Source organism: Trichomonas vaginalis, chromosome I, assembly GCF_026262505.1.
Source record: "Trichomonas vaginalis G3 chromosome I, whole genome shotgun sequence".
NCBI lineage: Eukaryota > Parabasalia > Trichomonadida > Trichomonadidae > Trichomonas > Trichomonas vaginalis.
In genome coordinates, this window is record NC_067203.1 from 19,474,202 (window position 1) to 19,486,428 (window position 12,227).

The window sequence follows — 12,227 nt, forward strand, 5'->3', positions numbered from 1 at the left end:
ATTAAACAAAATTGAATCCAAAAATCACAAATTCTAGCCTTGGCAGAAAATACTCCTATTCTTTAATTATACCAGTTATGGTAAGAGTTAAATAACATTATGAGTATGAGCAAAGCCGAATAAAAAATAAAACAATGTTATTTAAAGTGCAAGTCATCAATTGGGAACAAAACTATTTCACTTATGCACAGTATTTATAGATTTGCATAGACAAAGTTTCCAAATAGTTTATGTGGAGAATTGGGGAGAAAAAAAATGTCAATTTTTTTATGGATTTTGATAAATCTCCCAACATTTTACTTGTTGGAGCAGGTGGAATTGGATGTGAAATCATCAAATCCCTTGCTATTGATGGAGTTTATCGTATTACTGTTGTAGATTTCGATACAATCTCGTTATCAAATTTATCTCGCCAATTCTTCTATAGCGAAGATGATATTGGCAAAGAAAAATCTATCAGACTTGCAGAAAATGCAATGAAAAGATATCCAAATTTACAAATTACTGGAATTTCAGGAAATGTTCTTGATTCCAGTTTTGATCCTGATTTTATTGACCAGTTTGACTTTGTTTTCTGCGGTGTTGACAATATTGATGCAAGAATGCGTATCAGTCAGCTTTGTGTCATTACTCAAACTCCTTTTATTGATTGTGCGTCATCAGGAAAGCATGCTCAATCAGTACCTACTATACCATTCAAATCTGCATGCTATGTTTGCAGCCCTGTTGCTGCTCCTTCCGGTCCAAAAGTTACCTGTACAATCAGATCTACTCCTCAAACAATAGAGCATTGTTCAGCCTGGTCATTCCACCTCTTCAACGCCGTATTTAGTGGTCAAGGCTCGAATGATGTCATTTCTGTTGACAATCTCGAACCACAAGCTTTATATGATAATGTATTTGTCAAAAGAATCGAAGAACTACGCTCGAAAACAGAGATATGGAAACATAGAGTACCTCCTGATCCATATCCCGCCAAAGTTACTCCAAACCATGAACCAATTACTCGACCATGTGATAAATGGACACTTGAAGAGTCATGTGGTGTTTTTGCAGACGTTGTTTCACGTTTGTCACCACCTTTGGTATTCGATAAGGACGATGATGATCATTTAGCATTCGCAACCGCAGCAACTAATTTACAAAGTCATTGTTTCCATATAAACAAAGCTGTTTCTATGTTTGAAAACAAAGGATTAGTTGCTGTTGTTGTTCCTGCTTTAGCCACAACTAACTCGATTATATCAGGTATCGCAGTTCAACAGATGAAACAGATGTTTACGGAAAACAAATTAAATGTCAAATCTGTTTGGATGTCTAATTCATTAAACGGTCCAAAACTTACTCCTGTTAAATTGGAGCCTCCTTCAAAGACATGTTCTATTTGCGGATATGAAGTGTGGCATGTACAATGCGATTACACTAAAACAATGATTTCTGAAGTTGCAAAATCAACAGGAATTAATTCTCCTTCGATCTTGCTTGGAAATAACATTATTTATGATTGCGAAGACACTGATGATAAGAAGATTAGCGAACTTGAAGGTATAGGAAACTCTGTTATATTAGTTGCAAATGATATTGATGATCCTGAAGTCAGAAAACACATTTTGTTGAGAAATAGAAATGTTGATTTCAATGCTGAAAAAGTTCATGATCAATTGTATGTCAAACCAGAAAGTGACAATGAATGTGACTATTCTGACATCGAAATTATTGGATAAACTATTTATATAGATATAATAAATTTTTTCTTCTTCTTCCGTTAAGTGTGGCTTCACTATATTCAATCCTTGGTGAAAAAATTTTTCTTCAATACATTATAAGTTGATTCTTGGTCGGTTTTACTTTTGAAGAATTCGTTGAAAGCCAAAGGAAAATTGGATCTAAAATCCCTTTTTCTAATGATACCAAAGCGCTTTTATTCAGCACAATTATCTTCTCTATATGAACAAGTCTAATTTGGAAACCTTTTTAGGTAACTTTATTCAGTGTCAGTGCCTGAACAACTGGTTTTATTTCCACAGAAGTAGATGAAATATATTTACTATCTCACTATAAATTATCTTTAGTATTTCTTTTTAAAATGGATACAATAACAACAACTCATATTGAAAATTTAAAATCAAAATCTCATTCTTGCTTGAATAAGTTGGGAAATTCACTAAAATCACTAAAGATCATCAATTTCGCTAAAATAAGGTATGCTTTAGAATTTGATGCACTTTTTGTTTCGTTTTTTCTAAAAAAAAAATTATAGAAAATGAGTAGAAACGTAACAGTGATAAATGATGATGCAAATGATGACCAAATGGCTGCTGATGCATTAAGAAGGAATTTTCCAATACCACGAAGCGATCAAATCGACAATCCTTGCAATCCTTATATTCCTGATGTTCAAGTCGAACCAAAACCAATGGATGTCGATAAATTCAAGCTTCTATATCACATTTCTCATGCTCAGGTTACTCCTCCTGATGAAAATATTGCCCTAGAACATACAGAATTATATCAATTATTATTGCAATCATTTAATGAAGGAAACGATGAAAATTTGCAAGAGCACATTATAAGAAAATACTTACTTCTAGCGCAATCTCGATTTTTCGAACTGACAAATACAAAATCTTTAATTCAAATCGGAATTATGCATGGAGATTTACTTGATTTAGCCGAAAAGCTCGATAGCAGTCAAAAATATCCAGGGTTATCAGATTTTTGCAACATGTTACTTGGTGAAACTTTCGATTTGTTTAGTAGTACAATTTCTCAAATTGCTAAGAGGCAATATTGGAGTCAATCAGCCTCTGCATCTGATTTGATAAGTAAAGTATTACAGAGAGAGCTTATGAACTTAAGAACAACTCCAGTTAATAATATGATGATTTTATCAAGTTGCCTTGTTCGCAGATCAATAGAGAGTGCTCCAGAAAATGATAGAAATACAATTCTTGAATGGGCTGCAAAAGAGCACATTTCTGTCAAATAATTTTTCATTTTGATCAATATTTATCTCATTTTGTTTGTTATATACTTCAATAAATGCAAATTTTATTGATTTTAATCTTATTTAAATGAAATCATGAAAAAATCATTTGAAATTTGATAAAAACCAAGTAAAACGAGCAAAGAAGGTTAACTTGTTCAATAATTTGCATAAAATATGTTGTTTTATCTTGGTTAATTTGGCAAATATTGATACTTTCATCAATTGTATCAAAATCCAGTGGAAAACTCGAGCAGAATATAGCATACATTTTACATATAAAGAAAAAACTATCATGTCTTTGAAAGAATAACTCTATTATTAAATTTATATGGAATTAGTGAACATAAGCAGAATCCTAAAAAATAATCTTATGATGAAATCGTTTCTTATATAAATTAGTTGAATACATACATTTTAGAACTATTTTAATGAATTTGAAAAAACAATTCCGAAATTTTGATATCAAATATTAAAATCTAAATGAAAAATGATATCAAAATTGGAGCTTCTTATATGTAAGTTCATAATCGAGAATGAAACAGATAATAAAATCTACAAAGAAATCATTTTCTTATAATTTCGCTCATTAAACCCGAAGGAGACTGCATATTAGTTGGGATGAACACGAACTGGTCCGTAGGTCTAATGTTTCTTGCCAAAACTCTCATGGCGGCAAGTTCGGCCGCACATAATCCTCCAGGAATCACAACGAACCATCTCTGTGGCTCATTCATTACTGGAGTCTGTGTAGATATGTAGTTTGGCGATACGGGGAACTTCGATCTCTTCCATTCGTCGGTGATAATCGTTGCGAATATTGCAGCTAACGCGCCAACTTCAGCGCAATAAGCTTTGGCCTTTGTTGGGAGTGAGACAGATACAGCTGTTGTCAAAAATTCATCAATGCGTGTCCATCTGGCAACGGATTGTACTCCAAGGGCTTGGCCGAGGAACCTGGCGTAATTTTCGGCGGTTTTGTCACCTTTCGATCGTAAAATTGTGAGAGCTCTGAAAGCCAGTTCATAAGAGTCTTTATCCAAAGCCAGGATTCTTGATTGAGTGAATGGATCACTTACAAGGCCATTCTGGGTCTCGAAGAGTAAAGCTTTCGGATAATTCTCTTTGAAAAGTTGTTCCATTTTATTAAGTAAATCTGTATGGGTATTTTTGATGTCATTCGCAAGGGAATTGCTTATACCCATCACATTAAGTCTTCTTCTGACTTCTGGAATAGTTCTGACTGCTATATCTTCAAATAAATCGTCATCATTTGTTGTAGCTGGAGTTCTTCGATTAAATACTTGCATTTGCTGAGGAGGAGTAATTTCTAGGTCGAATTCGTCAAATGGAATAAGTTCTTCCATGAATCCAATGTATGTTTCGTTAAATCTGAGTTGTGTCAAAAGATCTAAAGTTCTGTCAAGTAAAATAAGGTTGTTATTGCATCTTTCGATATTAGGTGGCATGGCATCAAGGAATCCTGAGGCTACTTTCGATGATAAAGTGCCAATTCCGTAAACTCGATTAAACCCTCCGAAAATATGAGCTAAAATGGCTAATCCTGCTTTAAGAGCCTTTGTCTGATATGCTTGATTGGATAAGTAAAAGTCTGTGAACGTTCCAATTGGCATTAGAAGACATTTCTTTCTCGGAACGAATGGGAATGGCCAACCATCGTATTTAATTGGATTAAATGGTTGTGCCATAATATTAAATTTGAAAGAGATAGAAGGAATTGGTACTGTAAGAAAGATAATTTCGGCTTTTTGTGAAATGTTATTTGTGTACGTTAAAATGTCGCCGGGTGATCCTAAAACGATTACCATGTCATTATCACGCTTTGTCTGCATTATATTTGCCAATGGAAAGATGTCTAGTTTGTCAAGTTTTGCAAGATCTTTTACATACTTCAAGAAAAAGTAAAAAATTGGATCAACATACACGGGGCATCCTATGTAGATTTTTGATATTGTAGAAAGCGCAGCAGTGGCAGCTTTTAATATATGTGCCTGCCACCACTCTTTGTCATTCATTGTCACTTTTTTAGATCACTTGAAAATATCAAAATTTGATCAGAGAGATATTTTACCGATATCATGTACTACATAGTGCCTATTACGTATAAAATATTATCAACAATTCTATATTTTCACCTAAATATGGACTAACTTCACTCAAAATGGCATCACAAAATAATTATTATGATGGAGAAAATATAAAAGCAATGGATAATTAGGAAACATATACATCATTAAGTGTATAAGGAGATGAAGTAATATATCTCATTTGAAGAAAACACAAAAGTTCAATATGACTTTAAATTCAGCTTGAAGCATAATCGAAAATTACCCCTGAGCAACAGAACTAAAGACCATATTATACGTGAATCTTTGAAAGAATATAGATAACCTATATTTTATGTTTATAAACTAACAATTAAGTTTATTGTGAGAATGAAAAAGCTGTTTGAATTAAAATATCTATGATTGCATGAAAAATCTTTCAAAAGAATAGTGATATGGATAGCACCTTTCCCATTGTTGCCAATACCTCGTGTTTCCGGACTCTAGTTAAGAGGCATGGTTTGATTATCTTGGATCATGATTGGATTCGTGAAAAAGTATTTGGAGTAATGGATAGGCGAATTTGATGGGCTCGGAGTTTCATCAGTGGGACCTTTCAATGCAATACAACCTTCATATCCCGATATGAAAGAACTTCCACCACCTGCAGCGCCTGCATGATCAGTCGACGCGCCGCTATAATATCCATTACCTCCTACAGATCCAAAATCAGAAGACGAATACTTTAGAGGAGATATTCCAAACATTCCACGAAAACCAGATATTAATCCCTTACTTGGCGAAGCAGTCCCTCCGGAGGTTTGACTTCCTCCTCCGGATATTAATTCAGGACATGAATTCTGTCCATCTACCAAGCAATTTGTATATCCAGTACCTCCCTGAATACCGCCTCCGTTTCCACCAATGCTTTTAGACCATTCTGCACCTCCTCCCCCGCCCGAAACCATGATTCGGGAACGAAGTGATAGAGGATTAGACCAATCAAAGGACTCATTGGCATATAGACGAACATCGGACGAGGCGCCGCCAAACATGAATCCATAATTAGTGTTTCGATAATAGAAAATCGAATTAAAATAATTTGTCGATCCAACATAAAGGTATAAAGTCAATGGACTTCTAATTGTTAGCACACCAGATGTGTAGCCGCCAAGGCCCGGAAAGGAAGGGCCGTCTGTCCAACTCCAATAACCGCCTTTCGCTCCCCAGGCTTCAAAGAGGTATCGTCCTGGATCAAAGGAAACTGTGTATGGGCTACACTCATATTGGCTGTCTGGACATGGGTATCCAAAGACATATTGGTTATGAAACTTTGTGACGTTCGGGTCGCCGAATTTACGTGAAAGCTCGTAATGGATCATATTTCATTGAGATATCAATTCTTTCTTGCACCCTAAATTTAATTAACTAGGATTGAGCATTCATCATGTTCCAATTTGATGGCGATCTTGTAACTATCTAATATCTTTATGGAATTATGAATTACAGGCGTGAATTACTATGATTCTTAGATTAATAATTCGTCAATGCTCACGATTGATATTATGAGAAATCACATTTGCTATATAACATTTTTAATGATAATTCAAATAAAAAAGTTCATTTTGCAGAGATTCTGTAATATAATTAAAATTTAACATTTTATTAATAGAAGAAAATCTTTATTTAGGAGAGTGGTTGATAAAAACTGAAGGATATTTAGATAGCAATCCTATTGATTTTGCAATTTCATTTTCAGAAGTTGTGAATCCAAACATTGGTGGATGTGAAACACCTTTCATTTCGACATAATTCTTCTCTTCTGTTTCTGTATTAGAAGCTAATGAAAAACCGTCGTCGATAGGAATAGCGAACTTCTCAAATTTAAGGGGAACTTCACTTTGGCACTTTTTAATGGTGATAAAAAGTGACTTTATTGAGAAATTATTGAGAGGAGTGACCCATGAATGAATGAGCTTGTCAACATTCATTGATATCTTGCAGCCTCTCTTCTTGGCTATTTCGACGGACCTCAAATCATTGAGTTCTTCTGTTAATAATTGCTCGGATTCGTCAACTTCGAAATATCTATCGAAAACGAATACGTAACGAGCTGGAACTGCACAATCTGATGGGGTATCGAGTTTGCACGATGTGCAAGTGCGTGATCCCTTTCCTAAGAATTTATGATTTGGAAATAGTTTGGCTTGTTCGGAAGCTTCTGCAATAATCATGGACCCACACTCCAATGGATTAATTCCTTGTGTTGGCATTGATCCGTGGCATGATTGGCCAACAACTTCAACATTAATTTGTGCATGACCAAGTTGACCAACGTAAACCTTAAATTCGTTCTCTGTAGCTTCTTTATTATCGATTCCTTCTGTAAGAACGACACAATTTGGTAGTCTGCCGCCAACAATTTCTTGAGATGCGACAGCAACAACTGTAGATGATAAACTACAGATAGAAACTATAATCAAACCCTTAAGAGAGCCGTAATGTTTGGTTTCGAGAAGGATTTTTGTTGAATAAATCTGAGAAACTATTCCTTCGAATCTAAATTTAGGAGATGTAGTCGTAATTGAAGAATTTACCTCCTCCTGAGACTTGTTGAGGTTGTTTTCGATGTTAGAAGAGATTCGGCCATTGTAAAAAATAACTTTTCTTTTGTCGAAAGGAGTTTCATCGTGTTCATCTGTTATCATCCAAGTAATGATTCCATTTTTATTAAGTTTGATATCACTTTGTTGAGAAACTGCAGAAAGATCAACTATTTTTTGAAGAATATATTTTGTTAAAGGATTTTCTGCTGAACAAAAATTGCTTGGATCTTCATTAGATTGTGTTAAAGCTATTTTGTTCATTTCTTGAAGTATATTTCTTGCATCTGGAGAATATTTATTTGTTAATTCATCTATTTTGTCATCTAGTTCTGTTGGCTTCTCTTTTTTGGGCCAATTAATAGTTTTTTCATCGAAGACATCTTCCTCTTTGAAATATTTAGTAACTTTCTTCCAAACTTCCATTTTTTTATAAATTTAATCAACCGATAAAAAAAATATTTTCGACAATATAAATGCACCCAAAAAATACTTCATTTCAAGGTATCAACATTCCAATACAATTCCATGTAATAGCAATACATGTTGCTGTACTACCTTTAGAGTTGTGGTCTATTAAACCTATTAATTGAATATGTTCCTGTTACAAAAAATCACCTTTCATTTTGTTTAAATAGTTTCAATAAATATCCTAATATAAGATAGATTCGAGGAAAAAGCTGATGAGAAATATAAGATATTAATGCATGAATTCTATGTATATCAACATTACAATTTTTATTTATAAATATTTCTAATGAAACGGCGATCTTCTTATCTGAGCTTGCAGACTTAAGATTTGATCGTCTTTAGACTTGAGGAGTGCCTTCAAATTATCTATCTCTGTGCGTAAAGCATTGTTCTCTGCCTGAAGTCTCATAACTTCAGAGTTAGAAGGAGAAGAACTTATATTTCTTTCAGTTCTTGGGGTTGTATCTCTTTGTGGGGTTACTGTATTAGAGTTACTTCTATATGAATTACTTCTGCTTGGAGAGTTTTGTTCTTGATTTACTGCTGTTGCTAATTGTGCAGGTGAATGAATTCTGAAATATAGTGCGTCAATGTCTTTCTTCATATCTTCTAATTCTAAATTACTCGATATTTTATTTGTACTGGTTGTAGATGTAGGAGAGCGTGAGCTCTGATTTGTATGAGATGAAACGGGTGTTTTAGGAGATGAAATTTTTGTGATAGGAGATCCGCTAGGGATTTCAATATTGTCAACAGTCATCTTCGAAGGTGTCATGTTGGATTCTTGATTGCGGATTGAATAATTTTCATTTGAATAACTAGATTTCCTTGATGGAGAAACAGTTTGTGGTTGTGAAAATCTGGATGAATTCATTTTTTGTGAAATACTCCATGTTGGCCAAATTTCGCGGCATTGCTCATCCAAAACTGAAAGAGGATGATGCTGGTCAATATTGTAATCGATATCACGCTCAGCAGCATCTAATATTGTATTAATTATATCTGTTTCTTCGGAAGTAAGCTGATGAGTTTTCATTTTTAACAATTTTTAAACGGCTACCTAAGATGTAAGATATTGGTATACTTACTAGATGATGCGAGAAGAGTCAGATATACTAGGAAATGTATGCACCTGAATTTTGTTCTGTCTTTCTTTAATATCTACCTGCCCAAATATTAAATCATTGGATTAGGAAATTTAATTTAAACAGAAAGAAATGATAGTTCTTATTTTTACTATACATAATGTAAAAATCATTTGCCACTATTCCTTGGCTCAATAATCTGATATGATTTAATTGATAATTTAGGACGTCAGGTAACAATATTTTTACTTTGGGTGAGTATACTATATTCGACTAAACATAGAGAAATATGCATAAATTATGTTGCCGTATTGAGTTTTTTTCTAAGAATTTTGTTTGTTTGAGTGCTAAAAAGTGACAAAAAGATTTTTTTTCTGGCAAAATTTTCAAAATGATCAAACCAGAATTGATGCGTCTTTACATCTGGGATTATTCCCAGAAGGGAAATATAATAAATATTGGAATAATGGCATGCCCAGGAGCTGATTTATCTAAAATTAAAACAGAAATTGATCAAGATTCAATTCTTGTTTCTTTACCTAATGAGCCGCCCATTATTGCTGGTAAACTTTTCATGCCAGTTAAAACTTCTAAGACTAAACTTACTGACAAAGGCCTTATTATTGCATTAATTACAGATTCAGAAAAAGAATGGCCAACAATTGTTGTAGCTCCTCATCCAAAAACACAACAACTTGATCCGCTTACAGCATTTTCTATATTCCAAGTGAATATGAATAGCAATAATCCAGATTTAATTCAAGGTGCTTTACCACTTCTATTTCTTTCCTCTGATGTTGGTTATCCACCAGCACTCATAGCATTTTACGATATATTCCATACAAGTTTAGGCATGTCTCAAAAAGCAAATGGATATTTGAATTTGGCCATGGAAAAATACAATTATCCAATTGCATTTTTCAAGAAAGGCATGGAATTGTTACAAGAATCAAATGACGCAGAAAAAGCAATCGAATATTTTACAAAATCCGAAGAATTCGGATATATCTTTGCCAAAACACAAATTGGTGCCATTCTTTCTCCATTATCCAAATATACATACTCTAAAAAGGATGCTACGAAGGCTGCCCAGCTTTTCGAGAGTGTATTAAAAGAAGATGAAGATATTACAGCTTTGCACGAGCTATCGAAGCTTCTTTATACAGGAACAGGTGTTCCACAAGACAAGGCAAGGGCCAAATCGATGATGGCTAAGGTAAAATCAGCAATTCCGGATGTTCCTGATTTAGAAATTTTAGATAAACCTGTTACAACAGCAGAAAATCATAAATCTGCTGAAGAAAGTCCATCAACAGATAACAAAGAGAAAAAGAGTCCAAATGATGCCCTTCCTGCAAGAGTTACAGTGTTAAACAAAAAAGTAGAAAATTTGAATAAGAAAGTTGATGATCTTGCAACAAAAATCGATATGATATTAAATCTCCTTCAGAATAAATAAATTGTTTTATATTTGTCTTAAAAGAAAATACTCATAATTTTTAATTCTGAATATAAATTTCTGGATCATAAAAATTTCTTACAGAATCCATTATTCTAGAGATAAAGATAATCACAAAGTTTGAATTTGGGCCTTAATTTTGCATCTACAGACATTTTGAGAATTGATTAATTTTGATTGGACTCAATAATTATATATGATCACATGAACAAATATAATAACGATTCTCATGATACTCTTGAATTTGAATGCCAAATTATGATACTTGAATAAGAAAATCTTCATATTAAAACTAAAAAAATTATGATTTTTCTGGCAACAACGATTAATGTTTTCCGGAATTGACAATTAATCTACAATAAATTACGCAGCTCAGTATGGTTCTGTTAATATTTTCATGTTTATTGTTCATAACTACAACAAATCTTTCACCGGAAATAATCCTGATATCATCAATTACTGTATTCGGCAAGAAGGACCATCCGAAAAGGTTATGACCAACCCAATTGCTACTTTTAACATAGTAAGAAAAAAAAAAAAAAAAAAAAAAGGCATTGGGGCTTCCAGGGGCTGCGCCCCTTCTAGCCCCGAAGATGTTTAGTATAAAATGAAGTTTTTATTCGGAAAATTGTTAGTCTTCTGGTGTGAATTCGGAGGACTCTTCTTGGATAGAGTCTTGTATTTCCTCCTCTTCTTCTTCCTCCATTGCTTCTGGGAAGAAGCCTTCTTCTGGGTCGAAAACATTATATAATGTGTAATTGAATGACACATTATATCTTTCTTTGAGTTCGCTCTTGACAAAGAACTTAGTTCCAGGAATACAGAAGACTTCTGTGCGTTGGAAAAGCTGATGTCCTGGAACAAATTTGGCAATTAGAGACTTCTTTTTTCCGAATTGTTCAGGAGTTTCCATGACGACAGTAACAACATCTCCATCTGCGAGGTCTTGTTGTTGTTCGGAAAGGTAAAGAGCAATGATATGAATGGTTGCTGCGTTGAATTCGAGAAAGTCGAATTCAAATTGTGTTGTCGTATAGCATTCAAACCATTTTGTACAGTTGTCTCCGAACTCGTCAGTGTATTCATCTTGGTCATATCCGTAACTAAAGACTTGGAATTCGGCAATTCTCTTGTCGAATGACCGTTGCATGTAACGAGGAAGATTTTGACGAACTTGGTATAAAGTTCTCAACATTATGAGCTTAGTAAATGTTGGAAAATACTGAACTAAGACATCGCTAAGCTCAATTGGACTTGGAATTGTCTTAGTAAGTTCAATTGAACTAGCAATTGCTTTGTTCAGAACTTCACAGAACTGAGTATTGTATATAGCGTCTGGTTGTGTGTTTTCTTCGGCGTCTTTGAGATATTTAGAGCAAATTTGTTGAAGAATTTCTCTTAATTCGCTGTTAGACTTTTTGGCGGTTATTCTAACAGCTGTGCCAGTTCTTGGAGGTTGTGGGGCTTTGGCTTTGGTTAGCGGTTGAGAATTGTTAATGTTGGCTTCCATTAGACAAAAATAAACTGTTTTTTTCGGACTACTCATAGAAAAGTTTA

General features: G+C 33.9%; 8 protein-coding genes across 8 annotated transcripts, besides 2 other annotated features; 3 read left to right on the plus strand and 5 right to left on the minus strand.

The window, feature by feature from the left end:
* Window positions 1-269: 269 nt before the first annotated feature.
* Window positions 270-1,761, plus strand: TVAGG3_1014010 (SUMO E1B family; the record flags this gene model as incomplete). The annotated part of the gene is made up of 1 exon (XM_001318889.1): window positions 270-1,724. One exon carries the CDS (start codon window positions 270-272, stop codon window positions 1,722-1,724), a length of 1,455 nt encoding a protein of 484 aa, XP_001318924.1.
* A 483-nt stretch (window positions 1,762-2,244) lies between these two features.
* Window positions 2,245-3,108, plus strand: TVAGG3_1014020 (uncharacterized protein; the record flags this gene model as incomplete). Its single annotated transcript, XM_001318888.1, has 1 exon — window positions 2,264-2,989. The coding sequence occupies one exon, from the start codon at window positions 2,264-2,266 to the stop codon at window positions 2,987-2,989; it is 726 nt and encodes a 241-aa protein (XP_001318923.1).
* Window positions 3,109-3,165: 57 nt separating this feature from the next.
* TVAGG3_1014030 (Sec1 family) lies at window positions 3,166-5,022 on the minus strand (the record flags this gene model as incomplete). The annotated part of the gene is made up of 1 exon (XM_001318887.1): window positions 3,553-5,022. The coding sequence occupies one exon, from the start codon at window positions 5,020-5,022 to the stop codon at window positions 3,553-3,555; it is 1,470 nt and encodes a 489-aa protein (XP_001318922.1).
* A 440-nt stretch (window positions 5,023-5,462) lies between these two features.
* Window positions 5,463-6,596, minus strand: TVAGG3_1014040 (glycine-rich protein family; the record flags this gene model as incomplete). Its single annotated transcript, XM_001318886.2, has 1 exon — window positions 5,556-6,434. The coding sequence occupies one exon, from the start codon at window positions 6,432-6,434 to the stop codon at window positions 5,556-5,558; it is 879 nt and encodes a 292-aa protein (XP_001318921.1).
* Window positions 6,597-6,734: 138 nt separating this feature from the next.
* Window positions 6,735-8,081, minus strand: TVAGG3_1014050 (acetylornithine deacetylase family; the record flags this gene model as incomplete). Its single annotated transcript, XM_001318885.1, has 1 exon — window positions 6,735-8,081. The coding sequence occupies one exon, from the start codon at window positions 8,079-8,081 to the stop codon at window positions 6,735-6,737; it is 1,347 nt and encodes a 448-aa protein (XP_001318920.1).
* A 328-nt stretch (window positions 8,082-8,409) lies between these two features.
* TVAGG3_1014060 (uncharacterized protein) lies at window positions 8,410-9,162 on the minus strand (the record flags this gene model as incomplete). The annotated part of the gene is made up of 1 exon (XM_001318884.1): window positions 8,410-9,162. One exon carries the CDS (start codon window positions 9,160-9,162, stop codon window positions 8,410-8,412), a length of 753 nt encoding a protein of 250 aa, XP_001318919.1.
* Window positions 9,163-9,597: 435 nt separating this feature from the next.
* Window positions 9,598-10,698, plus strand: TVAGG3_1014070 (HCP-like family; the record flags this gene model as incomplete). The annotated part of the gene is made up of 1 exon (XM_001318883.1): window positions 9,603-10,670. One exon carries the CDS (start codon window positions 9,603-9,605, stop codon window positions 10,668-10,670), a length of 1,068 nt encoding a protein of 355 aa, XP_001318918.1.
* A 500-nt stretch (window positions 10,699-11,198) lies between these two features.
* Window positions 11,199-11,288: a terminal%2Cinverted (terminal inverted repeat of Maverick-3 transposon ID:TVAGG3_1014080).
* Window positions 11,199-12,227: part of a mobile genetic element that runs on past the window's edge.
* TVAGG3_1014090 (uncharacterized protein) lies at window positions 11,302-12,180 on the minus strand (the record flags this gene model as incomplete). Its single annotated transcript, XM_001318882.1, has 1 exon — window positions 11,302-12,180. The coding sequence occupies one exon, from the start codon at window positions 12,178-12,180 to the stop codon at window positions 11,302-11,304; it is 879 nt and encodes a 292-aa protein (XP_001318917.1).